We start from the raw sequence: 26350 nt of genomic DNA, 5'->3' as shown, positions 1-26350 counted from the left end.
GTGGTAATCGAAATCACAAGACGGGCCAGAGACACGAATAAGTCGGAATCTGAAAAATCCAGGGCCACCGCAGAGCACAGGCAAAGCAACGGGAAGCAGGCAACAGCGTCAACAAACAAGAGACCATTCCTAGCAGCCGCGCCCTGTGCGTGAGCCCAGGAGAGCAAATGCGGGAGCTCGTGTACGTCTGTCCACACCCACACCATCCTCTCCCACATGCCCCAGGAGGGCATGCCGAGTATCTGCCAGAGCTGGAGGGCACCTGCCGCCAGGGCAGCGGCCCCTCACTAGGCATGAGCGCCTGAGAGCAGCACCCCTACCCCCTCCCCAATCTGGATGACGATCCCTGCCTTCCCAGGGAGGGGCAGGCGCAGTCACCGGCCACTCATCAGGTGGGGATCAGTCCCGTTCCTGGGAACCCGTGACCAATTAACCACATGGTTTCCTCCAAGGGTAGGACAGAGAGTGGGGTGGGGGAGGAGAGGGATCAGGAAGGGGAAAGAACCAAGACAAGGGAGACAGGGCGACGGTGCCCTGACCCCACGCTCACTGCAGTCAGCCAAGTAGAGAAATCAACTAGAAAGTTCCTGGAGGGTGGCGCGGACGGTCCGGTCCGTCTGATGAGGGCCGGCTCTGAGGCTACAGCACTGTCCTAACTAGACATTTCTCCTCTGCCACCCTCGGGGGCGTCCACGGAGTGAATGAAGCGGGCGGGAAGGTAGGGGAAGAGAAGAGGAGACAGCAGATGGCATCCGTGTAAGATCGGAGCTTTGCAGCGGCCTTCCGGCAAGCTTTCCAGCCTAAGCCCCCTGGGTGTCTCACGGTGCACAGAACTTCACGTTGACGGGAACTACAGCCAGCCTACCCCGCGGCACAGGAGAGAACCTAAAGTTCTAAGTGGCCAGATGACTCGGTCAAATTCACAGAGGCTGGCCGTGACGCTGGCAGTCAGCCAACCTGCAAACTCTCCGCTTCTCTCCACTCTCCTTCAGAAGAGCCGGTGCACCACCACTAACTACTGACGTGCTGGTCCCGACCGCGACACCTGGTGCCAGCACAGAGACTCTCCCTCCTCCTGGCTAAGGTTCTGGAAGATTCTGAGAAGGGCTGAAGCCCAGGAAGCAGCCCAGGAAGCTGACCCGGTGCCATCTCCACCCACTGGAAGATGAGCACAGGTAAGCCCTTTTGAAACAATTCCTCTGTGATCTCACTCCTCCCCGGAAAAGCCTGCAGTGAGCTGCCACCCGGAGAATGTGCAAATAAGCACGACTGACTGGCGTTGTCAGGGCGCGACCAGGGGCAGGGCTGGATGGGAGGGGCCGAGAGACGGAGCTGGACTTGGGGGCTGTAGCTGAGACTGTTTCTTGACCAGTAATGGGTCAGCCTGGGAAGAGTGGTCCACCTCCGCACCGGGATCTGCACCCCTTCCCACACGTCTGCCATCCTTCAAAACTAAGGGCACCTGCGTGGCTCAGCCGGCAAAGCGTCAGACTTCGGCTCAGGTCTAGATCCGGGATGCAGCGCCGCGCCGGGCTCCCGGCTCCTCCGAGAGTCGGTTTGTCTCTGCCTCTGCCTTTCCCCCTTCCCCTGTTCATGTTCTTTCTCTCTCTGTCTCTCAAGTAAATAAAATCTTTAAAACACAACTTAAAAACATGCAGCGCTCACTGCTCTAGAACGTGTGCACTTCTGTGTAGCTTGTACATCTGCTAATGGACTTGCTGACTGCGCGCTCATACTGCCTCCTGGATCAAGTACAGATTTCTCTGCCTGGCGTTCAAGGACTCTGCCACTAATTAGCTGTGTAACCTTGAGCAGCTAATTTCAATGGAGAAAATAATCATGGCAAAGGCCCACTGTGAAATCAGAAGTGCTTTGTTGTGGCTCCGAACCGCATCAGCCATGTCACCCCCACGTGTTTCACCATTAGAAGCGCACAGAGAGGGAGGCACTTCGCCCGGCTGAGGCAGGGCAGGGGGGGGAGCCCCGGCAGTGAGGCTCTGGCTCGCGGCGGGACGTGGCCCTCCCGGTGCCTGTGGGTGCCGGGACAGAAGCCTCCCCCCGACCACCGGCTGCACAGCCGGAAAACAGATGGGGTTCCTGCGTCGCCTGTCACTGCGCCCGCACCGGGAGCCGGGAGGATGTGCCACAGAGGGGCCAGCTGGGATGCCGGCTGGAAGGTGCAGGTCCCACCGCTCACACAAGCTTCTCTGCATACGGGGGGCGGGGGAGGCCCCGAGACGTTATGCACGCCTCCTCCAGGGGACACAGAGATACCCCTGGCCTGACCGGACCGAGAAAACAGGGTCTCCGCGGCAGGCCCGTGCATGCACCAGGCCCACGACAGTGGGTGCCCCAACACCGACACTTGCGGGGGGCCGCCGGTGCTACAAGAGCTCCACCCCCATAGCCGGGGCCCTTCTCCCCCTTGGGGGCTTGGGCCTCGCCTCTCCTGCAAAGGCCCCTCTCTCCACCTGGCCTGTGGTGAGTCGTCTACCCGCAGCATTTTCTGAGCTCCCGGGCTGCCCAGGGTGGCACCAGGCTCCTTGCGAACAACGAGCAGCGCCCGCTTCCTTCTGTGCCTGCGCCGAAGTTCCCCTCGCGAGCATCTGTGGCCAACCTGATGGACGCTGCCCCGAGTTTGCTGTAACAATCGAAGGACGAGGCCCGGGGCAGGGCTCCGGCAACCCGAGGACGTATGAAGACGGTCACTCCGTCTGTGGCTCTGCACCATGTCCCTCGGTGCCCCCGTGTATTGGGGGGGGGGGCAGAAAAGACTTTCCTCTGAGGACAAAGAGGAAAACACAGCCAGATGCCTCCCGAATATTTCCTTAGGATTCCAGAATTTTCCAGCCTCCTCACCTCCGGTGACACACGGCTCCCGTCACGGAGCTCGTGAAAACCCTCTCAGCTACATGAGTCACCCCTGCTCTGCAGGCAGCTCACCCGTACCCGCTTCCAAACAGATATTTCTCCAAGAGGTACGGGCACGCGCCGTTCCTCGGTGCGGTGCTTTTTAGCATCACGCCGCAGCATTTAGTGCCGGGCCATAAAACAAAACAGCCTCTCCCCTGCTTTTCTGACAGGAGCTGAGTGCCACTTCCATGAAATGAAACAGTATCTTATTATCGGGCGGAGCAGAGGGGCCGGCGTGGGGAAAGAGGCGTCGACAGCCAGCCGTGCAGGGCTCCGGGCGCCCGAACCTACCCGGCGCCGGGGGGCGGCCGGGAGCCCGTGCGCTTGGGAGCGGCCGGCAAACCAGCTCCTTGTGCGTTCCAGCAGCGACGACCGCAGTCGCCATCAGAACACCTACGGGGCCACTTGCCGAACTTGGCCAGGCCCAGGCTCGGAGTCGCTCCTGTGTGTGCTGGCAGTGCACACCTGGGGCCACCAGAACAGCCGGGAACGTGAGTCGGCCCCCTTGTCAAGCTACCCGCACCCGTCGCCCCTGCGCTCAGAGCAGTTTCCACTAGCCCAGACCGGTTCTGGTGCTTTGATGTGTGTGCGTCTGCGGCCAGAATGCCGTCATCCTGCAACCCCGACCCCGGCACCGAGACCCCCCTGCACAGGCCTGAGGGGAAGCGCGGGAGACTCCGCGGTCACCTGCCACAGGTACCGTCTGCTTAGGAAGAGGAGCGCCCAGCACTCTGCTCTCAGACGTCCGCTAGAGCCCTCTGGCCACGGAGCAGCCGCCCCCTGGGCTGGCGCGGGACAGCACCGGCGCGGGACAGGCGCCCCTCCCTCCTGAGCCAGCGCACGGGGCGGAAGAGAAGCGGCCACAGGAAGGGTTGCGGTTCCCACGCGGCCCGGGGTCAGCACTGAGCCACGTCGCCCTCCCCATGACCGCTGTCCCCAGCCGAGAGGTGGGTGCCGTCGCCGCTCCGCTGCCGGATGAGGACCTGCTGACGTGAACAGCTGAGAGGAAGAAGGTGAGGGTCCCAACGGACACAAACCCTTCAGACTTCGGCTGATGGCACAAAGCCGAGAGGGACCACCGCGTGGGGACGGCTGCCTTCACAGCAGCAGCGCCCTTGATGCTACCCGGCCACCCCGGCCCCTGCAGGGGGTCTCCCTTACGAACCCTTCCCCAGCCATGACACACCTGGATGTTCACATCCTGAAAAAGGCAGAAGCAACCCATCCTTGGGCCCGGGTGGCCTCGCACCGCCAGCCGAGCCGCTCCACGGCCTTTACCGCCTGAACCCTGGGTCCAGCACCTCTCGCCCCCCACACTCAGGGCCCTGCTCTGCTGCTTTTCTTCTGGGCGCTGCTGGTTCTGGGCCGGCGACCTCACCAGCCCCCTTCCCCAACCAGTTCCCCCTTTCTAGCTAACCCCTGGAAGCTGCCCCCTTTCTAGCTGTCTGCTGGAAGCAGCTCCGCTCCCAACACCCAGAACCGCCAGCCCCCGCTAAATGCAACCCCACCATCTCCACGGCTGGATTCCAGCTCTCAGGTCTGGCGGCCGCTCTCATCACGCCTAAAACCTATAGCCCTTGTTCAAAATGCTACCCTCTTCCTATGTGAGCCCGGAGCATGGGGCCACGGCCAGGCGGGCAGCGACTCGGGGATGAGGGGCTCGGAGCCCGTCCACAGGCTGGGAAGAGGCATCTCCATGGAGGGCGTGGGGACCTGGCAGGGAGGAGGACAGACCCCCGTGGGGGAACGGGCAGGGTACAGGAGCCTGACGGGGGTGCAGACAGCCGGGAGGAGAAGCCGTATCAAGGCTGTCAGAGGAGAGAGATATAAACACGGAAAAGTCCTGCCGGGCTGGAAAGGAGACGGTTCTTAACCTGCACCCACAGTACAGAAATACAGACGTGAACGTGGGTACACAGACACACGTGTGCGCACACACGCATCAGGGAGAGGGAGCAATGAGGCACTGGTTCCCATGAGGACACCAGCACCCAGATCCCAGTTTCTAAATCTGGATGCCGCCGACGGGAACTGGGCTCCTGGGAAGCGTGCTCCGTGCCCAGACGGGGCGGAAAGCAGGAGCCAGAAGTCAGGACTACTCGACAGTAGCATGAGACGAGGGCCACACAAGCCAGTGGGGACAGGGCAGCCTGGCAACTGGGCACGTTGTGGCGTGCAACGGCACAGCAGACGGTGACCCAAGTGAAAAAGGAAACCGTGAGTTCACGCCGATGCGCTGGACGTCAGGCGAGGCCCACCCGCACAGCAGCGCCCTCTTCTCCAGACCGCTCTGATCTGCAAAGGGGGAGGGGGGTGCTCAGAGCAGAGGGTTCCAGCAGCACCGCTTCGTCGAGCGGTAGGCAAGTCAGCTGCATAGCCAGTAACAGTACAAACATACAGTGTGCCACCCGACACAGGCCTTGGAGGAAGGCAGAGCTCCCCGGGACACTCGGCTACTCCTCAGGAACAACAGGAACAACAGGGCGCTCCACCACACCCAGCCTGTGACCCCCCGGGTGTCACGGTCATGGGCGTCAAGGAAAGACGGTTCAGAGGGACTCAACCTGCTCCGGTTTAGAGGGACTAAACCCAGGGCATCGCACGGTGCTGAGCCGGGTCCCTGTGCCACAAACAGCATCCTGGGACCAGGGACACACCTGAAGGCACCCCGGTCCCCCCTGGTGGTGAGGGCCACACTGGGGTTACGCTTGTGGGAATCACAGTAACTCACGGGGAGGACGGGCACTGTAGGAGCTCACACTCCTATGGAACAGGGAAAAGGCTCCTTAGCTGTGTGCTGGCAAGTTGGAGAATTTTTTTCCAGAATAAAAATTAAAATATGTCCTGCTAGATACCACTGCAAATTTGCTGAATGCAGGGTCCAGGAATCTTCTTTCTCTTACTCCACACTGTGAAAACCACATCAGAAGGGCCAGCCCCATTCACTTTTGAAATAAAGGACAAGCACGAATTTTTTAACTTAGAAAAGGTGTCCGTCCTTTTGAATTCAAAATCCACTGCAATTAGTACAGAGTAGATTACATTGCTAACTGGCAGAGTAATTTTAAAAACGTGGTATCAAAAATCTATTCACCCCTGCTCGGCAGGGAGCCAGCCTGCTTCCTGCCTCTCTCTCTACTTGTGATCTCTGTCAAATAAATTAAAAAAAAAAAATTTTTTTTTAATCTATTCATTTCCTGGACTTTTCAAGGCAAGGAGGAAATAAGGAATTCCTTTCATTTTCACAGACATTGTCCCACAAACACCCACCGAAGACACTGTGAGGGGCCAGGGAGGGCTCTTTTGATTTCTTGGGGGGAGCAGAGAGAAAAAGCCCAGAGAATCGAATGGAAGCCGAGGGTCCTCACCGGGAAGGTTCCCGACAATTCCATAGTCAGACACCTCGACCCACAGGATCCCAGAGGGTTCACGCATCTCCGGGAGCACACCCTGGGATCCGGGTTGAGGAGCATTGTTCTAGAAACCGAAGGTAAGAGTACTTCAGGAGGAGAAAATAGAACACAAGTGGTAAAATCCAGCTTTCACAAGGGGTAAATGAAGTGGAAACAGTCAGTGGTGTCTAATAAGAAGTCAATTTCACCGGCACAGACACCGGGATGTGGCAGAAAGCCAAGAAGGTCTCTAGGGAAATCAGCTACAGGAGCAGCTACTCTGTCACTGGGTGTGGGGAACAAGAGGCCCGGGCTGCAGGCGGGGAGGCTGTGAGACAGAGACGGTCACCCTAAGACCCCAGAGACAGTGAGACTGGCAAGCGAAGTGAGAAAAACAATACGTTTCCAATTCAGACTAGAATATAGGCTTCCACCCACCCCCCAACCCCGTCCCATCCAAAACCGAGTGTTCCTCCCACACCTCTAGTAAGCCAATCACCACTTCCTGCCAGCAAAACCCTCTGGGGGTTGTTTCAGTGAGCAAAACCAGCCTCTAATGGAGGTCTTTTCCTTAAATCCAAGCCCCACAAGGCTGGCCTTCACATAGCAGAGGAGATATGTCATTTGCAATTTTCATTTTTTAAAGCAGATGAAGGGATTTTCTGCTTTTGCTGAGAGACGGAGAAAGCTGGAGGGGGGTGTGCTGTGGTCCCCAGTCCTATCAAGAACTAAATGATCCACAAAACAAACAATAAAAACCCCACACTTCACTGTTAAACTGCGCTAAAGTTTAGAGAGAAAATAATACCCAATTCACTGCAAAGTCTTCCGTGAAACGAACAACGGGGCTACGTCTCCACGCATTTAAATGAGGGCATCATTATCCTGCTTCCAAAACCAAACAAACACATTGCAAGAAAAGAAAACCACAAACCAATACTACTCACAAACACAGCTGGAAAAAGTCCTTAACAAATTATTTGCCATCGAATCCAGCAATATATTAAAAAGATAACGCCAGGCATTCAAGGTTGGCTTAACACCCAAGACTCCATCAGCATCATTCACGTCAACAAACTAGACGGGAAAGCCAGGTGATATGTCCGAGACGTTGAGAAAGCACTTCGTAAGAATCGGCACTCTTTTTTTTTTTTTTTAAGGTTTTATTTATTTATTTATTATTTATCTGAGAGACAGCACAAGCAGGCAGAGCGGCAGGCAGAGGGAGGGAGAAGCAGGCTCTCCGCTGAGCAGAGAGCCCGATGCGGGGCTTGATCCCAGGACCTGGGGATCATGACCTGAGCCGAAGGCAGCGGCTTAACCCACTGAGCCACCCAGACACCCCTCGGCATTGATTCTTGATGAAAAAACTTCCAGCAGACTAAGAAACATCCTGCCGAACGGTGACGGCCGAACGCCATCCTCCCGCAACACCAAGCTACGAAGCACTGGGCAGGCCTTCCTCGGGGAGAACCAGGCCTCCTTCAGTGCACACAGGAAACAGCCGCTCCGTTTTTTTAAAAAGTATACAAAGCTACTACCATGTGCAAATTTAAAGGAGAAAGTGCTATAATCCAATAATCATTACTTCCTAATTGTCCCTGAAGCGCTTCGTATAAGACAACTCCTACCTTAAAGGCTCCAAAAGCTCAAAAAGGAATGAAACTCTCTGATTCACAAAAACCAGGGCCACAGCGCACTCAGTCAGTGGGGGCGGGGGGCCGAAGGGGTTAGAGCAAGCCCCGCCCAGCCCAGAGCCCATAGGGACCCCCGCCCCAGCCCACAGAGGAGGGAGGGGCTGCACCTACCGATCCAGCACTCCAGACGCGCACAGGGGGTGGTCTTCACCACGTCGGGAGGGTCCACGCCGACATTCAGGCATAAAACTAAGGCCACGCTGACCGTCTTCATCTGGAAACACAACAGAAACAAAATTATTCAATATGCATCCCACTGACACACTCTTCCAGCTCAGAGATGCTCCTAGAACGCATGGAGCCCTGCCCCCATCGCTGGCCTCCGCAGCTGTCCTGGGCCACCCCAAGGTCCTGCCCGAGTAGCTTCCTCTCTGGAGAGGTTTCGGAGCAACAAGAGCAGGCGGGAAGAGGTCCACAGCGGGAGAGGCCTCCGCATGCTTCCTTACAATACGTGTCCAGAAACAGAACTACTTGACTGAAAAATAGGAAGGCACTTGCTATATTCTGCCAAAGTCCTTTGCAAAAATGTTGCACAAACTTACACTCTGACCAGGCTATGCTACTCTCATTTAAAGTCATTCCGACTTGGGGAGAGAAAAATTGTCATACTCCTCCGGTAGCATTCTTTCGGTATTAGTAACACTGGAACTTCTTCTGTGTGGTCACAATTTGTGACTTCCTGTTTTGTGGATTTCCTACTCGTGTCTGTACCACAGCACTGGCAGTAATGACTATTCCCAATTGACTTTGTGTACTCTTTACATATGAAAGGCTCCATCCACATTTTTTGTTGCAAATATTGCCCTAGTCTGGTGTTTGCCATCCAATTCATTTCCTGCCTCTGGACGTACCAAGCCTTGTTTCTATCATCTGACGCAGCTTCCTGAAGATCTGAACTGTTCCTTCTCCAGCGGCCCAGCATGCAGAATGTCAGCCCTCCAGCCCCAGCTGCTCAAGCTAGAAACCTGCAGCTCATCCTTCAAACGTTTACTGAGCACCTGCTAGGTGCCCATCACTGTTTTCAGGTGGTGAGGATACATCCATAAATCAAAGGAGCCAAAATGGCAGCAGAGGGTGGTAGGGGTGTCACTTAAAACAGACGAGAGGGCTCCGAGCTGGTCATCAGCCCTGACACCCCCCCCCCCGACTCCTGTTCTTGAACAGCAGAGACCACCCCTGACTCCCCACCCTGCCTGCTTCGTCCTGCCTCTTAACTGCCTCCTGGGCCCGTCACCTTCGCTATCTCTGCTCCCAGCCACAGCCAAGTCCACACCAGCTCTGGGCTGCAGCGGCCTCCCCTGCCACCCTGTCCCCAGAGTGGGCTCCGCGATACAGCAGGAGCATACCCTCACATGCACCTGCTCACTGCCCTGCTCCGTCCGTCCCAAACCTTCAACACCCCCATCAGCGTGCCCAGATCTTGAGAACGCAATTCCTGCTGAGCACGCCACCCGCCTGCCACGGCCCCGCCCTCAGTGGCTCCACGTCCTCCGCCCATTTGGCATGACCTGGGGTGTGACCTGGAAGCCTGTCTTCCCAATCCACCAACCCCGACTCTCCCTTGCGGTCTCTGTGCAGACAGCCATGTCTCCGGAACGCTTGTCCCCAAACCCCAGTGGGGGCAGTGCCACCCAGCACCCTGCTCTCCTGCTGGCAGGGCCCTTGGACCTGGGCTCCCAAGACCAGAGCTGACCCCCATGAACGCCAACATCCCACACATGCCCGGGGCCCGGGACATCCCACTCAGTGAGGGTGCGCGTGGATTTCTTGGGTGTTTTACGTTTAACCCTACAAGCCATCTGGATGTTGCTGTGCTATATGACACACCAGGAGGAACAGTTTCTGTCTCAAAACACTAGCCAATCACACCAATTCCCCCTGTTAAATAATCCCCAAACTCCCAGGTTTGTAGGACGCCTATAGCATATATAAATTCGCAGATAAAACAAATTCTACTTCAGGCTAACTGAATGCATCCGTCATCACATCAACAGTACTTGCACTGGCACCACACTGATTTAAGTTCTCTTTACAACATTTCACAATGCTTGGGAGGGAAGTTTTCCTTTCTCACAATCTTTTTTAAAGTTTTACTTAGCTTTCTTTATATTCATCTCTTTTCTTCCCAAATTAATCAGTTAGTTATTCGATTCTTTAATCCCATAGAGACTTTGACTAAAGTTGCATTAAACTGCATATTGGTAACACTGAGCATTTTAAATTGTTTTCTTTATCCGAGAATTCCACCTGTGAGAATATGTCAGACAAAAATACCAAAAAATATAATAAAGGAGAAGTCTGTGTGTAAAGATTTTCTTCACAGCAAAGAACAAGTAGAAATGACAATTTTAAGCAGATAAGGGAATGTTCAAGCACGCCATTATATTCTCTGAACAGAATGACACCTGAATTCTTATAATGTTAAATCAACAAGAGTTGATTCAAAAACACCCAAAAAATCGTACTAAACATATAAATTAATTTTGGCAAGAAGTGACTACCTCCTAATACTCAATTTCTCTATACAGGAACACAGTGCATTTCTCCATTTATTCAAATCTGCTCTGGTCAGTACTGTTTTCTTAGTTTTCTTCACCAAGAAGTCCTGCTCATCTGTTTTAGGATTATCCCTGGACACGTCACGGATGTTTGGGGCAAGTGTGCTTCTAGGCATGTATTCTCCCCATTGTGGTTTCTCGGGATAGCCGCTAACGCCTCCGTTAGTCACTTTATTAAATTCCTCATTAAATGTAATCACGTCTGGTAACCCTCCACAGGGCCCGTAAGCTGACAAAGAAACTGCCCGAATAATGAGTCTGTCTCGTCCCTTCCAATGGCTCCTTCCTTTCTACCTGCTTCAGGTGTAGGCGCTGCCCACAACTTCCAGAATACGGTCGCTAACGCCTACAGAACATGGCAACAGTGAGCTTCGTGCTGGTTTTAATGAGATGTCATGAGTGTGTCTTCACGGAGAATGCGGTGGGGACAGGAAACACACGTATCACCACCTTCCCGAAGCTCATGCTGGCGCGATTCACCGACGAAAGACCTCTGAGTGCAAGTACTGACGCACCTGTTCCCAACAACCAAAACCCAAAGGGGGTTTTTGCTTTTATGAGACAAGGCGAAAGGCACGAGGTGGAAAGGCGAGCGGAGCTGGCCGTGCGGCCACGGCCATGGAAGCATGCACCTGCCCGGGGCCACGCACAGCATCTCGCATCCCGTACCCCCCATCCCGGGCTCTGGGCCGTGTCTGAGAGTATCGGGGTTTCGCCTCCGCTTACTGTGTGCATTAGCAAAATGTGTCCCTAAGGTCTCAGAAGAGCCCGAGAGGCCATTTCTGGGGTCTGAGGATGCTCAAAATTGTTCTCCCACATGAATGAATGTTCCTGTGCTTTCTGCCATTTCGGCTCAGGAGAGGTTTCATGGGAGCGCATGGGTTTCGGAGAGCAGGGAACCGGCATAATCTTTATCGCATCAAGAAAAAGATACCTGTGTTCAAAACAGAATTTAAAGTGTGGGGGGTAGCATATTCAGTCTTAAAATATATGTATTTCTTAATGGTAAGTCGCTTTCTAAAGGAGCTGTACGCCTGCTGCCAGAGACGGCCGAAAAGAACAACACTATGGACATAGGCCAGAATCTTCTCGTTAGGAACCATAAAAAACAAATGGTCCCTTCGTGGTCAGGAGAAAGGGCAGAAAATCAATCAGAGAACAGCAATGGCTATTGCTTTGCTTCGTCATTTTCCAATATTTAAGTGATCAGTATCGATGGTCCCACACCGCTGACCCCGCCGTCTTACGGCAAACTGGGCCTTTGAGCAGAAGCTGCTCCAAACTAGGAGCCCCACAGAAATGTCTCTGTGGCCTTCCTACGGCCGTGTGGGTCATACTGACAGCCACCCCGCAACATCTTTCAAGCGAGGGGTCTGTCCTGCGCTCTGGAACCGGGAGGGGTCAGGAGGCGGTCACCCTCACCCTGCAGCGAGCTCCAAGCCGCTTCGCTCTGTCACCCCTGGGCCTGCCGGAAGGGATGCCTGCTCCGAAAAAACATCCGCCTCTACGGGTCAGGTCTTATTTCCAAAAACTCGGTCTGCCCCACCGGAGCTTGGTGGCTGTCCGTAGTCTTACGTGGTCCTCCATCTGCGAGGGGGTCGGGCTCCGGAACTGCCGGGGTCCTTCACAGGGCCCAGCCGAGGGAGCGGACGCAGCTCCGTGAAGGGACGCCAACTCCACGGGGCCTCAGGTTAGGGTTAGGGTTAGGGTTAGGGAACCCCCACACTCCCCCAACTTGTGCCTCGGGGATCCAGGGCAGGCCCCGGGCTAGGTCACTTCTGACCACTTCTGACCACCCGCCTCTCGCTACGCTCCCCTCCAACGGGCAGAGGGCTGAGCGGCCTGAGCCCTCGGCCCTGTAACCCTTTCCTAAAGGGCCCGGAACCTGGCGCTCGTGTCTCCACCTGCGTTTTGGCGTAGCCTCCCTGGGGTCGGGGGGGTGGTGCGGGACGAGGCAGGGCATCCGTACAGCGCCCGCCAGCCCGGGCACGGGACCGCCGTCTTCCTCCTCAGCCGACGCTCCAGACACACCCCCTTCCTCCAACCTCTACAACCGCACCTCATAAGCTTCAACACACAATTCTCGGCCAAATCGTTACTGATCTAATTACAGAAGTATTATGTCAGGAAGGCTCTAAGGGCTTAGACAGAAATATTAATGGAAGCCCAGCGATCACCCTTTCATCCACGAGACGCTAAAGGGCCCCATGTCCCCAGGCCTGTCACCAAGCACAGTCTTCGATGGTGACTAGATGTCCCCGTGGCCACTCTGCAGGTGAGCAACAGAACAGCGTGGCCCTCAGACGTGAAATCCGCTCCGCTCCATCAGGGAAGACGTGGAAGGAGAGAATCTGACTTGTCCTTGCTCATACAACACACACCTGACCCTACATCTTGAGTGATGACTTTTTAAGAAAACAAAAGAGATCAAGAGTATTCGGACACACGGATTAGAAGAACATACCTGGCAGAACCAATTTAATTCCACCAGCGGGAAACACTACCAGTGAATATCCTTAAGCCAATCAAACACGTCTTGTGCCTCCTGCAAATTTCAGTCATGTTGGCCTGATCCCAAACACGGTAAGTTTGAAATTCTTAGCTAGACTCTAAAGTGCCTTTTTGGTGTTTTATTTTCATTTCTCATTCCAAAAGTTCCAGATTAATGTTTTTTAATAATACAGTCACAGCATTAAGAGAACGTAAGGGCCATGAAATTTAATGTACCAAAAACTGCATAATGGTATATAAAATAACCATTTGGGGCTTTAAAACATTTCTTCTTCAGTGCCATGTAATTGAAGATGACAGTTATGACCCGGAGGTTAATTCTGAACTTGAAAGAGTATCATCTCAAGAAGCTATAAAAATTAAGTGGTCATGGAAAACGTGACCTTCGTCATGTCGTTAGTTCTAATCGCTCCTGAACAAGAGCCTAACCCTGAAAGCGAGAGGCAGGTACGGATGACCTCTCAGGGCCTGGGGGACCTCTCCAATGCTCGCCTTCTAGTGCCAGGCTCGGGCCCTCCAGCCATACCACAAGCAGCCCTACAGGCATGGAACAAGCTGCCCTACAATTCTGGGCTCCACCGTACCGTGGCTGGGAGGGACAGCGGGCAGCAGGGAATGGCCCTCCTGAAGCGCCCGGCCAGCAGCCTGTCCTTCAGTCCGCCAGCACCGGGTCTGTTTTAAAATTCAAAGGTTTTCAAATTTACAAAAGGATAATACGGTACATGACCCATATCTCATAGAAGATACCCAAAAGGGAATGCATACATTCCATATTCAAAACCATTAAAATTTCCACAGTGAAATGCACAAATATCCACTCCCCGCAGGATAGAGACTATTAACCAGGTCACATCCACTTTGTCACAAGACCAGAGGTGAACACCTTGCCAGAGTCCAGAGCTCTCTGGGTTCAGAACTGCAGACCGACCACCAACCCAACCTGTCCCCAAGCATGTGGCACCTCAATGATTAAAAATACATTCACGCCTGCCGCCATTCAAAGAGTTCAAAACAGCATCACAGCGATTCCTTTGTTTTCTCCTACTTGACTGATTTGATAAACCATGTATATTTTATTTTATTTTTAAGATGTTATTTATTTATTTGAGAGAGAGCATGAGAAGAAGGAGGGTCAGAGGGAGAAGCAGGCAGGGAGCCCGCTGTGGGACTCAATCCCGGGACTCCAGGATCATGACCTGAGCCAAGGCCGTCACTTAACCAACAGAGCCAACCAGGTGCCCGACCACGTCTATTTTAAAAGATACAGCTGATCAAGCAGCACAATCAAACCTAAATATAATAAATTCAAAGGCTACACACAATGGCCCGCAAGCGTATGCAGAATGAAGACACTACAGTGTGTTAAAGCGGCCCGTCACTGCTTTCCGCTCCCCACTCGGTGAGCCCGACTCACAGGCAGGTGTAATGGGAAAGCACCAGGAAGCAGGCTGGGGGCTGCCCCACCATCCACTACCCCCTGCCTGTCTGAGGCAAAGCCACCCAATTCCCAGCAGTGCTCGTTAAGATTCAGAGCATCAAGCAAAAACTTTGAGCAGAGTCGAAGCTACACAAATGCATAATTTATAAAGGAAGTCAGAAACTAGAACACACAGCAAACAGAGCAGATACACCATGGGGCGGGGACGGGGTGGGGGGGTGTCAAGTTGAGAAAAAGGAAAAGCAGGTTTGCCTCCTTACTCCCGTCCCAAAGACTGCTAGAGAGACGTGAACAGTAAACCTCGCAAGGAGCACATCAAATGGAATTTCCGCAGCCCGGCCCTGCGGCGCAGCACAGATCTCGCAGCACAGATCTCGTCAGCAGCCACCAGCCACGGCAACCTGGCGATTCCCCATCTGCATATTCCTTTGTTCACTTCCGAGGAACCGAGCCAGCGAGGCTCCTGAATTTATGCGTCTGTTCCCTGCCTTCAGCCAGAAGCCTCGTTTAGGTTTCAGCTCTCTTTTTGGAGGCTAAATTCTCTCTATAGTTCCCTGCATTTAAAATCTGCCTCCACTCCTGTAAGGCAGGCTAATGAAAAGGGAAGAGACAACAGATAACTTTTCAACGTGGAAAATCACAGCCGTGCTCACAGCCCTCCTCTCCATCCTGTGCGCCACAGCACCCCTTTCTCACCTCTCCCACCGCCCCCAAACCACCCGCGACCCTGGGTGCGTTCTTACTTCCTGCGTCCCAGGCCCTGGAGAAATTCAGGTCCCTAAAAATCAAATGAAAGAGTCGCACACAAAATAGCTGTATTATAGAGATCGTAACTGTTTTAAAGAAACTGGAGAAATCCCTTCTTGCAGGAACCCTACCCTGAACCTTTCTGTGACGCCTCCTGAAACCGTGGTCTCGCTGATGCCACCTGGGCCAACCTGGACGTCGGTGCGGGCGTCCGTCAGGGACACAGCCCACCATCCTCTGAGAAGTCACCTTCTCACAGTAGGTGGAGGGAGAGATGCCTTTTCTTACAACACCGTATGGGGTTAAAGTTTAAAAAGAAAATCCAAGTAATTACCAGTCTCCTTACCTAAAAAGTGAAAATAAAACTACTTTGTCACAGAGAACAGGAAGATACAGTCGCTTACAAATTAACTCTAAATAATTCAACAACATAAAATCCAAATATGCTAAACTTCAGAGCTGTTAGAGCCCCGGGTCAGACAGGCTTGCGGGGCAGAATTCAACGGCAGACGGAAATGATGCCATCTCTTCCACGACGGACCGTGACAGTGCCTTTAGAGATGCATTTTCCGGGGTGCCTGGCCGGCTCGGTCGGTGAGGTGTACAACTCTGGGTCTTGGCTCAGGTCATGATCTCAGGGTTCTGAGGTGGAGCCCCACACTGGGCTCCAGGATCGGCAGGGAGTCTGCTTGGGATTCTCTCTCCCTCTGCCCCTCCCCTCAAAATAAAAAAATCTGGGGCGCCTGGGGGGATCGGTGGGTTAAGCCGCTGCCTTCGGCTCAGGTCAGGATCTCAGGGTCCTGGGATCGAGCCCCACATCGGGCTCTCTGCTCAGCAGGGAGCCTGCTTCCCTTCCTCTCTCTCTGCCTGCCTCTCCATCTACTTGTGATTTCTCTCTGTCAAATAAATTAATAAAATCTTTAAAAATAAATAAATAAAAAATAAAAATAAAAAATCTTAAAAAAATATATACTTTCAGGTCGCCCACGTCTGTTGGTGGGCTCCATTGGTAAATGGGTAAACTGTACGGTATATGAATTATATCTCAATAGAGCTGTTAAAAAGATGTATTTTTAAGGACTGCTAAGCGGCACAGAGGCACCCCAACAGAACTCGGGTGAAAAGAGGAAGGCACAAAACCGCATCCACATCGTTATTATTCCGAGTGTATAAACACGCACATGCAAAGACGCAGAATAAAAACCCGAATGTCACAAGTGGTTTCGCTCTCCGAGGAGAGGCAAGTGCGGACGATTCCTGGTTTCCCTCTGTACCCGGCCTTTCTGTGTATTTTCTAATTCTCCAGCGTAAACAAGTTATTTCTAGAAGCAGGGCAAAGCCATCAAATGATTCTATTACAACAGTCAAGGATCTCTCTCGTGCGTGCGTGCACGCGCGTGTGTGTGTGATTTTCATGACATTCTGAGGCAGAGAAACAGCTCTCCGGGCCGCGGCAGCTTAGACGAGTATCCAAGGCAACGAGCGCACAGGGATCGTGAGAGGAAACGCAATGCAGGCAGCGGTGCGCTCCCGGGGACAAGCCAGGGCTCTGGCCCGAGCCTCCAGCCTCACGGAATCCGGTCCTGCGACCCGCAAGCACCGGGCGCCGGCAGCGCGCGCACAGCGAAGGGCTCCCAGCCCCCCTCCTCCAGCCCTTCCCGGTTTAGCGCACACCATAAACCCTGCTGCGGAAATTCCTTTCCTGGGAATGAGATTTTCCTTCAATAAATGGGCTGATTTCAAGGCTGCTTAGAGATTTCTTTCATTGGCTAAGACCCTGGGTTGCCGCTTTCCCACTCCTGACGCAAATTAAAATGGGCAGCAGCACCGCGGGAGCGAGCGGTTTGTTCAGGACGAGCTGCTCCCCCCTCTTGCTTATCCAGCGGTCTGATCCCGAGACACACACTCGCAGAGACAATCCCACGGCAAACAGCATGACTCAGAGCTCCCACGCAGGCTGGAGACGCAGCCCCGTGGGGCCTGGGCCACCCTGATAACTGGCACTCGCAACATCGAAGTCCAGGGGTGCGAAGTGGGGCCACTTCCTGCCGCTCCCACCCCGGGTCCCGGCTGGCCGGCAGCGCTGACGAAGCAGCTCTCACAGGGCCCGCAGCTCCAAGGGGAGGGCCCAGGGCACCCGGACCACGGGGCCACGGAGAGGGCCCCAACCTCATGAACACTGTGGGGCAGAGCATGGCTCGGGGGCTCTCAGGAAGGCTCCTCCAGAGGATGGGAAGGCCCGCAGGGTGCCGCAGTGAAAGAGGAAGGCCTGCATGAGGCGCGGCAAGAATGCAAAGGGACAGGGCAGAACCAACAAGGAGGGAAGAAACTTCTACCCCAAGAGAACAGGTGCAGCGTGTGCAGCTACGGGGCAGCAGCGACGGAAGGCACAGGCCCGGCAGAGGTCCGCACGCTGACACTGAGAAGGCTCCCGTTCGGAGGCTCCCGCGGGTAAGGATGCTGCAGACATCTGCCACCTGTGGTCCCCTGCTCGGCACCTTCTGGACATCAGGGCAACTTCCTGTAGTATGGGCACTACCTTCCCAAGGGAGAAAATTGAGCCACTGTGAATCACTCTTACAACGAAGGGGCCGGCGTGTGGCCTCCCTCCTCCGGGCAGACGCACCTGTCTGATCCAACAGGCCCAGCCCACCCCCCCACAGGGAGTTGCATGTCAGGGACACCATGAGGAAGGCACCAGAAGGTGTTTCCCAATGTCCCCGCTGTTCAGCCCCCTTGGCGTCTCGTAACCTCAGAGTCTGGCTCTAAGTCGTCCTAGAGAGCCTTCAACAAATTCCTTTCCGGCTCACCTTGCATGGACTCTGATGGCTGTAACTAAGAGCTCTGGGGCTCTCTGGGGGACAGGACATTCTGAAGCTGAAGCCATTGTTGGAGCTCAGGAAACGGGCACGTTGTAATCATCACCTGCCCGAGGGTCATCACACCCGGGGGTTTCCAAGGTGCCATTACCCAAAGAGTAGGACCCTTACCCCGCGTCTCACACAGACTAGCTGACCGTGTGTCAGGGAAATAAGAAGGGAGTGACAGGTCCGAGCTGGGCCATCAGGGAACCGCCAGCATCAAGAATCTCCCCACACCCTGAACAGACCACAGTCTGAAGTGGCCAAAGGAGCACCTTGACCTCACGGTGCTTCGGGTCCACAGCGGGCGCTGGACGGCAGGTCTGCAGGAGGAGACTCGGAAGGCTCCTACGGGAGGGCCCAGGAACGAGAGCCACAGGGGCCTGTGCACACCGGGGCAGGCAGGGAGGCCTGGGTGGGAGGGGGACCACGGGCCCGCAGCGGGCGGCCAGTGACTTTCCCGCCACCCACAAAAGGACAAAGGCTTAGCAAGCCTCATCTTCGTACAATAATGTCAGAACTGCCCCCGTAGGGCACTTGTCTAAGTGAGCAGTGACCACAGGACAGGGCCACAGGCGAGAACATCAGCATGAAGTCATGAACATTGACGCTTCAACTTCTCTGGAAGTCCCGCCGGGGAAGGGGACAGCACCGTGAACTTCCTGGGGGCTGGGGGCTGCTAGGGCAGCTGACCGCAAGCCCAGATCTACGGCCAGGCCCACGGCCCAGAAGGTAAAACCACGCGCGAGCACAGGCCCCTCTCCACCCGCTGCTTCAAAGCAGGAGTCAGGACCCGAGCGCTGAGGGGCTGCAGCCCGCCAGGGGCTGCGCACTCCTCACCTCGACACTCCTGCCACTCGGCCCAAAACGTTTTGTCTTCGACGTTCTCCATCTGCCCCGCTCTCAGGAACTGTTGTGAAAGCATGTGACGCGCCGTGGTGTGTGGGAACGAAGCAAAACCTCACCTAAAAGCATGGGTCTGTGAACGGGGCGGGCTCTTCTGCGGACTGCCACGCACGAGGGTCAGTCCTGAAGAGGCCATAAAAACCATTAATAATCCCCACAGAACCTCTGACTTGAGAGACAAGGAAAGCCAGCTAGGTGAGTGCCGGTGGCAGAAACTCTCCTCTTGATAGAGTAATTTTAGAGAAAAATCCAAGTGGAACCTCAGAAAAACAGTATCTAGATTGATCATTTTTCCTTTAAAAAAATTTGCAAAATCAATTTCGAAAATGAATGATACCCTGCAGGGAACGTTTCGAACACAAGTCACAGCCAGGCCTCTGAACCTCTGAAGGCCAGTCCCTTCCCTCAGGGAGGCCACCCCGCTGCCCCCTCTCTGTGAACCCGCCCCTGACCCACCAGGCATCTCGGACCGACACACGGGGCTGCAAGAGCCTCTATTCGTGGGTAGGCCGCTCCGGACTGTGGGCCTGTCCACCTTCCCAGGTCACCTTTGAAGCCCCAGGCCCTGGGACCCTGCTCACAAGAGGAAGGCCCTAGATAAACGTGGGAAAAAGAGACGACACGTCTGCTCTTTCAGAAGCTGGAAGACAGCCAAGGACTCCCCACTATTCCAGCAGTATCTCTGGGGCCCTCGGCAAATACCAGGAAGAGAGGTATTCTTCTCCTGTAACAGGAAATCCACCTACGACAGCCAACCCTGGGGACAGAGACAAGTCATCTTTGCAGTCATCGCCACAGAACACGGGGCCCAGCTGCAATCTTAATGCCATTTCCATAGCGCTTCCCACCGGGAACCACGGAGACTCTCCTGGATCCGATTTGTTCTTCATGGAAGTGTCCATAGATAAATGCTGTCGCATATTGAACGTAAGCACAAAAAAGAAGGTGGGGCCTTCCTCAAACGCCTGAGGCATCGGCGGGAGTCACGGGCTCCTGGGATGACACAGGCAGGGCTCAGCGCTCAGTCTGTCTGACACAAATGAAGACAGCTCAGCAAGGAGCAGTGACATTCAGCCTGAGTCTGGAGAGAGAACTCCAGAACTCGCAGGCCAGCCAGCAGCGCGAGGCAGCGCAGGTCACGGGCGCGAGGAGGGAGGACAGCTGGGCAGGCTGCGCGGCGCGCCAGGGGGTGTCCTTCACCCACATGAAGGGGCTACCTGGGGGACCCCTGGCTCTGGGGAGCCGTTGTGACGTTTCTGAGCTGTGACATTTCAGGTGCTTTTGGTTCTTTTCACAACTGCACACATGCACTAATATATATGATTTCGCCCTTAAAATCCCACCCAGTTTGGGGGCCTTACATCTTCGACAACAGTTTTCAAATCAGCTTAAATTAAAAGTTCAAAGAAAAGTACTCCTATCATCACAAGACACAGGCTTCAGAGAAAAAATGAGTCTCCGAGAGAAAGCCGGGAATCAGACTGACTTCAGAGATCTCCAATGGAAGGAAAGCAAACCAGATCTCCAACCCAGGATTTCACTACTAGGCAATCGATTAAGCATGATGAGCATAAAATTAAGACTCATATAAAAAGCCCATCCTATTTTTAAAGATAAAGGAGAGGACTGTGTACGGAGTTGTAAGTGGATTCACGAACACAGTATGAAGTCATCACCGACACACCAACGTGCTGGCCCGAAAGGCTGACACTGAACATGACCGTGCCTCACCATGAGACTGCCGGTCCGCACGAGATGCAGGGGACAGAGGAACAAGTCAGACAACACCATGAAGCCAAAATCAGCAGAACCTAAACATGAGACATTCTCCAGCACCAGCACAACCAGCCTGGGCCCCTTTGTCAAAAAGTCAACTTGTTACCTGGCAATTCACAGACCTATACCCCTGGGGATAAAAATATATGTTTATAAAAATTTTAAAAATTTAAATAATTAATTAATTAATTACATAAAAAATAAAAATCATTAAAAAAAAAGTCAACTTGTTAAAAAAAAAGTTCTACCATAAACCACCGTAACCAATAAAACTTGGCTTTAGAAACATCTGTGAAAGATGTCATGAAACAGCCAGACACATGTGGACAGGGACGAGGCATCCGACTGTGACAAGGCGGCAGAGCTGACGCCTCAGAGTGAGCTCCGGGTCAGGGCCGGCAGGAGGGCGCACGCTCCACGGTGCTCTGAGTTCAGGAGGAAAGAGTCACTCCGTGTCTACTTGCTCTCACATGACTCAAGAACACGCAACAGGAGGAAGGCAGACAACACGGCACACCGTGAACGGACCCGAGCAGGAGCTACGGCGTCCGGCACCGTCCCGGTCTCTTGACTGTTCCAGCTGTCTGAGGGCTCTTCCGAACAGACTGCAGCCACCTCGCTGAAGAAGACAAAACCGTGGGGCGCCTGGGTGGCTCAGTGGGTTAAGCCGCTGCCTTCGGCTCAGGTCATGATCTCGGGGTCCTGGGATTGAGTCCCGCATCGGGCTCTCTGCTCGGCAGGGAGCCTGCTCCCCTCTCTCTCTCTGCCTGCCTCTCCGTCTATTTGTGATTTCTCTCTGTCAAATAAATAAATAAAATCTTAAAAAAAAAAAAAAGAAGACAAAACCGATGCCAAGATCCGAAGCAAAACTGTCTGTTGCTTCAAATCAGCTTCCAGGTAAATAAAAGTATTTTAGTTCCCCCGGAAGGGTAAGTTCCGAAAACCGTTCCAAGGCCCAGACTGCATGTAACTGCGCCCTCCAAAATTCAGCAGGAAGACCAGAGCTGCGGCAGCCCCTCAACCTCAGACCCGCTTCCTGCCGACCCTGCTGACCTGACGGCAGGCACGCAGCACCTGCAGCCCCAAACTAAGCCTGTGTCAGAGCTTTCCGGGCTTTCCTTCAGCAGTGAATTCCAACCTGTCCAGAAAGCCGAGCTTCCTCTGGCCTCCTCTTTATCAGCGACACGGGATGCTCCTTCCAGGCATTTCTGCCGTGGGCCCAGAGACCCCATAGGGAAGGCCCACAGCCCACTCATCCCCTCAGCGGGCGGCTACCCAACAAGGACCACCCAGGAGCCCAGCTCTGAGACCACCACCGGCTGCCCTGTCCCCAAAGATTTCCTGCCCAGCACTCCACAGCAGGCCAGTGAATCAGGTACCCCCCCCTTAGCTGACCGCACCGCCCCGAGGGCAGGGAGCATTACAGCCTCATGGCATTCTAATTACTAGCCAAGTGGGTGAACCCCACTGAACCCTCCCTACGAACAACAACACTCGCGCACTTTAATGAGCTACGGTAATTGACAACAAGGGAACATTATACATCACACGAACAAAACTCAGAAGTGTTTTCCGTCTCTATCACATTATGTTGTATAATTGAGCTTTTGCTGCCGGTACCAGGAATAGGAAATGTTTTCCATTCTGCTTAGCTGACTGTATAATGCAAGTAGTAAAACCGAACAGATCTATGGGGGATGAGAGGAGGAGGGAGCGAAGAAGAAGGGGAGGCAGAGTAGGGCGAGCAGGTAGAGGAGGAAGAGGGGAAGCTGGGGGGGAGCTGGGAGGGGGGGCCTCCCCCTTGCAGTTCTCTCCTCCTCAGCTTAGTGTCCTGCTGCCCTCTGGCCTCTCTCTCTCTCTCACCGTCCCCTACTCTCACCCACCCCAAATCTGTCCCTTGTGCATCACCCCCTGTGTCAGGGAAAGGAATTGCCAGTTCGCTCGGCTCTGTCAAAGAGCACTCCTGGTGCTCTGTCACAGTGACATTCACTCTGCACTTCCCGTGTCCCCTCGGTTCACCGCCTTAGGCGTCAGCCTGTCTGTCCTCCGGGACAGCAGCATGTTCTTAACTGCTCCCTCCAACCTGGCCTCTTCCATCCGCCGGTGCGTGGACACTGCTGTGCCTCCTACGTGGACGGTCGCAAGCCCCTCGCACACGCTGGGAGCGCGGCCACCGCCGGAGACAGAGACACCCGAGAGCCGCTCCCCAGAGAGAGCGATGCCCGCGTGCACTCACCCAGGAGCCTCAGGGCACAGGAGCCTGTCGCTGCGGGAGCACAGCACGGGTGCCGAGGAAGACAGAAGTCTGAGAACCACGGGCATGGCCAGGTGCCTGCCCCATGCTGGAGAAGAGCTCCCGAGCCTCGGGCTGGACATCCCTCCACTCTGCGCACAGAGCAGCCGGTCCCAGGCGATCCGGCACGGCTGCTTCATGGACACCAGTGCACGATGGTTTCACACCTACTCCAAGACCCTCGTGTGTTTTAGAAAGTTACGCAGAAGCACCCACACGCACGCAAGAAACTAGTGTGCACGACAACAGTGGCACACCCAGCTGAGGACGAAACAATGGTCCGGGAGCAAACCAGATCTGTACGGCGGACCCGGGAGGAGGTGGCCTGAGACACCAACAGCAGGACCTGAAAACGTGTAGAGAAGAAAGTGCGCAACAGCTGCAGGGCCCGGGGGCAGGGGTGGGTGTGCAAACAGACGAGCAAAGTCTGCAGCCAGACACGGCACAGGCGGGAGAGAGGACGGACCCGAGAGTGCAGACACGCAGAACTTGTACACACACGTGCACGCACACACGACCTTTACGTGCATGAATGGATGGACAGATGGGCAGGTAGGCACACAGGTAGGTAAACAGGCAGACAAAGAGGTTACGAGTGAATAAAGGGGCTGGGGCACAGACAGCGCCTGGAGAGACGGACGAGTAGATGGACGGCGGGTGAAATGCATAGACGGATTAAGAGAAAACACACCAGTAGGTAAATGGTGCATAAGTAAATGGGTGGGTGGGTAGGACAGACAGACAGAAGTCTGAAATTAGCCTCGGGCAACTAACCTCCTACGGTGTCATCCCTAAAACAAAATCACACAAATACAAGGGACAACAGAACTCCCAGAGTCCAAGTTACTCAAGTCCGTGGACTGGAAAACCGTGAGTCGCGGGGACCGCCGCCTGGCTGCGCCCGTATGTGAAGACCACGTGGGAAACTGCCAGTGAGCAAGGACGCCAGCTCCTTCAGAAGTGACTGGTAAGAGACACCCACAGAAAAGGACCCTGTGCCGCGTCCCTACTGCCTCCTGAACCCTTGACCTCCACAGGATTCTCACCTCGAGCTCGTGGGTAACAGGACAGCGGTCGAGGGTCAGAGCAGCTCCCAGGCACAGCTACGGTCTGCTCTGGAGCGAGCCAACCCCGAGGCACGGAGGCCGCACAGGTGAGACCCCCACCACAGACCGCGACCAGACTGAAGGAGGGCTGTGTCCCCGCGCCACCTGGGTCCTGTCCATCTCCAAACACGGGTGAGCGGTACTGCCGCGCCGCACATTTCCGGACGGCAGCTCAGGAAGAGAAACGCCCCAGCCAGGACCGAAACCCCGCTGGGTGCTTTCTGCAGCCAACCCGGCCCGTGTGTCTGGAGTGGTCACTGGACAAGACACCCGAGGCAGTCCCTCCAAGCACGCACCTCCACTCGGGACACCTGCCAGGGCGCAGCTACACCGGAGCCCTGCCCAGGGCTCCCAGGCACCAGCCGATGCATTTGCACAGCCTCTGGAAGCTCGGGAAGGGTTTCTCAGAGCATCTGCTCTGCTGTCTACCACCTCCCCACATTCTCCCCCTTCACCTCCAAGAACACGAGACCGGCAAGGTCACGTCGCTGTCATCACAAACTATGACTCCGTCCAAGAGGAGGACCGAATCCCAGGCCGTCCATAGTTCGACTCTGAAATACTGAGCTGAAGGTACTGTTTCCTTCCTCTTGACCTGGCTGCAACCTTAACCTTGGGCTCCAGCAACACCTGCCCCTAAACCTCCAGCCCCAGGGCCACCTGGGAGCATCGCTAGCTACGGACCAACCTCAAGATCTGGACGGCACTAACCCCTACTTAGCCGCATTTTACTTGAATACAAAAGAATCCACCAAAGTCATCATTCTCTAGACCCACGCCGCATGGACCTCCATCTGAGAAGTGACTGGACAGACAGGGGAGCCCGGCTGCGGCACGCAGGAGGCTGGCAGAGCTCAGGGCCAGCCCGCCCCACGCGCCTTGGGCTGGGGGTGGATGTTTCCCCACAGGGACCCCTGGGGGTGCCAGGCCGCATGCAGCCTGCCTCCCACCTTCTGCACCGACAGCCCCCCGGGGCAGCTCTCTGCTTCCCTTCCATCGAAACCCCAGCTCTGGGAGTTGTGCCAGGACAGTCTCTCCATTTACAAAGATGGGGTATGGGCTTCGAGCCCTTCTGGAACGCAGCTGCACCTCCCCAGAGACCGCCACCCAGTCACGAGGCAAGGCCGGTCTCACAAAACGACTCCGCCGGCGTTCAGCGCCGCACAGAACACGAGCTCAGGACAGCTCCTTTCTTTCCAGCGCTTCACAAGAAATTCTACAACACGAAGTCTCTTCTTCTCCCGGTGAACCCACTACTTCCCTTTCGTGACTATGCTTACAGCTCAGTGCTCGACTGGAGCTGGCTCCGTGTTCCTGGGGCTTCTGTTTCTGCCAAGCGGGGGTGCCTCCATGAGCAGCCCCCGATAAAGACGCTGGGTGCTGAGTGTCTGTGGAGCAACCCTGGTCGGCAGCATCCCACACATATTGTCCTAACTCGCTGCCGGGGACTCAGCATGTCCGGGTCCCACTCTGGGACAGGACCCGCAGAAGCCCGTACCGCTAGGCCCTAGCCCCTGCCCTACGTCCCTCTTCCCTTTGTGGTTTCACTGAGGTCGTGGTGGCCACGGGTATGTGCTGAGTCTCGGAATCCTGCGAGTGAACCACTGGAGGAGGGGGTGGCCTTGGGGCCCTCTGACCACGTGTACCCCCTCTGTGCAACCAAACGCTAGTCAGCATTTCTCCCCTTGATTCCCTCAACCCCTCAAGGAATGCACCAACCCCTCCCAACCCCCAGCTTTCCTACAAATAGCACGGGGTGGCTCGAAAGGTACCCTACTCTCCAGGTCCCTAAATTTAATGTGTATTAGTACTCGACTACAAAGCAGACCTCCAAGCAGACCTTCTGCTCCGAAAACCCGCGCTCTGTGCCGAAGCCTCCCCGCCCCGCGCGTTAACTGCTCTCCCAGCTCCTGGGCAGCTCCTCTCCCGGCGCGACGGCAGAGTAAGCTCGATTTAAGGTCCTTCTACGTTTATCCAACAAAGTCCACAGGTCAGACTGCCTGGGTACAAGTGAGATTGTCCTTGTGTCCTTGTGTCCGTGTTTCTCATCATGAAAGTACACGGCACGGCGGGCAAGGCGGGTGGCAGATCCCAGCCCCACCACAGTCCCCACTTTTCACGAAGCTCCGGAAGAATCCCCAGACATACAAAT

General features: G+C 55.0%; 1 protein-coding gene and 1 long non-coding RNA gene across 4 annotated transcripts in view; both read right to left on the bottom strand.

The window, feature by feature from the left end:
• Nucleotides 1-26350, bottom strand: part of LOC309850933 — a 1194231-nt gene that overhangs the window by 753781 nt on the left and 414100 nt on the right. The window lies entirely within an intron of this gene.
• Nucleotides 1-26350, bottom strand: part of RPTOR (regulatory associated protein of MTOR complex 1) — a 308584-nt gene that overhangs the window by 234784 nt on the left and 47450 nt on the right. For all 3 annotated transcript variants that reach the window (XR_014304486.1, XR_014304487.1, XM_082705400.1), the window contains exon 2: nt 8114-8216. Coding sequence is in view for 1 of the 3 variants with exons in the window: in XM_082705400.1 (XP_082561526.1) it covers nt 8114-8216 (103 nt within the window). In the remaining 2 variants the exon portion in view is untranslated. The remainder of the gene's footprint in view (nt 1-8113; nt 8217-26350) is intronic.

The sequence above is a fragment of the Mustela nivalis genome (assembly GCF_964662115.1).
Source record: "Mustela nivalis genome assembly, chromosome: 17".
Lineage (NCBI taxonomy): Eukaryota > Metazoa > Chordata > Mammalia > Carnivora > Mustelidae > Mustela > Mustela nivalis.
The sequence above is the reverse complement of the archived record's forward strand: the minus strand, read 5'-3'. Positions and strand labels throughout refer to the sequence as shown.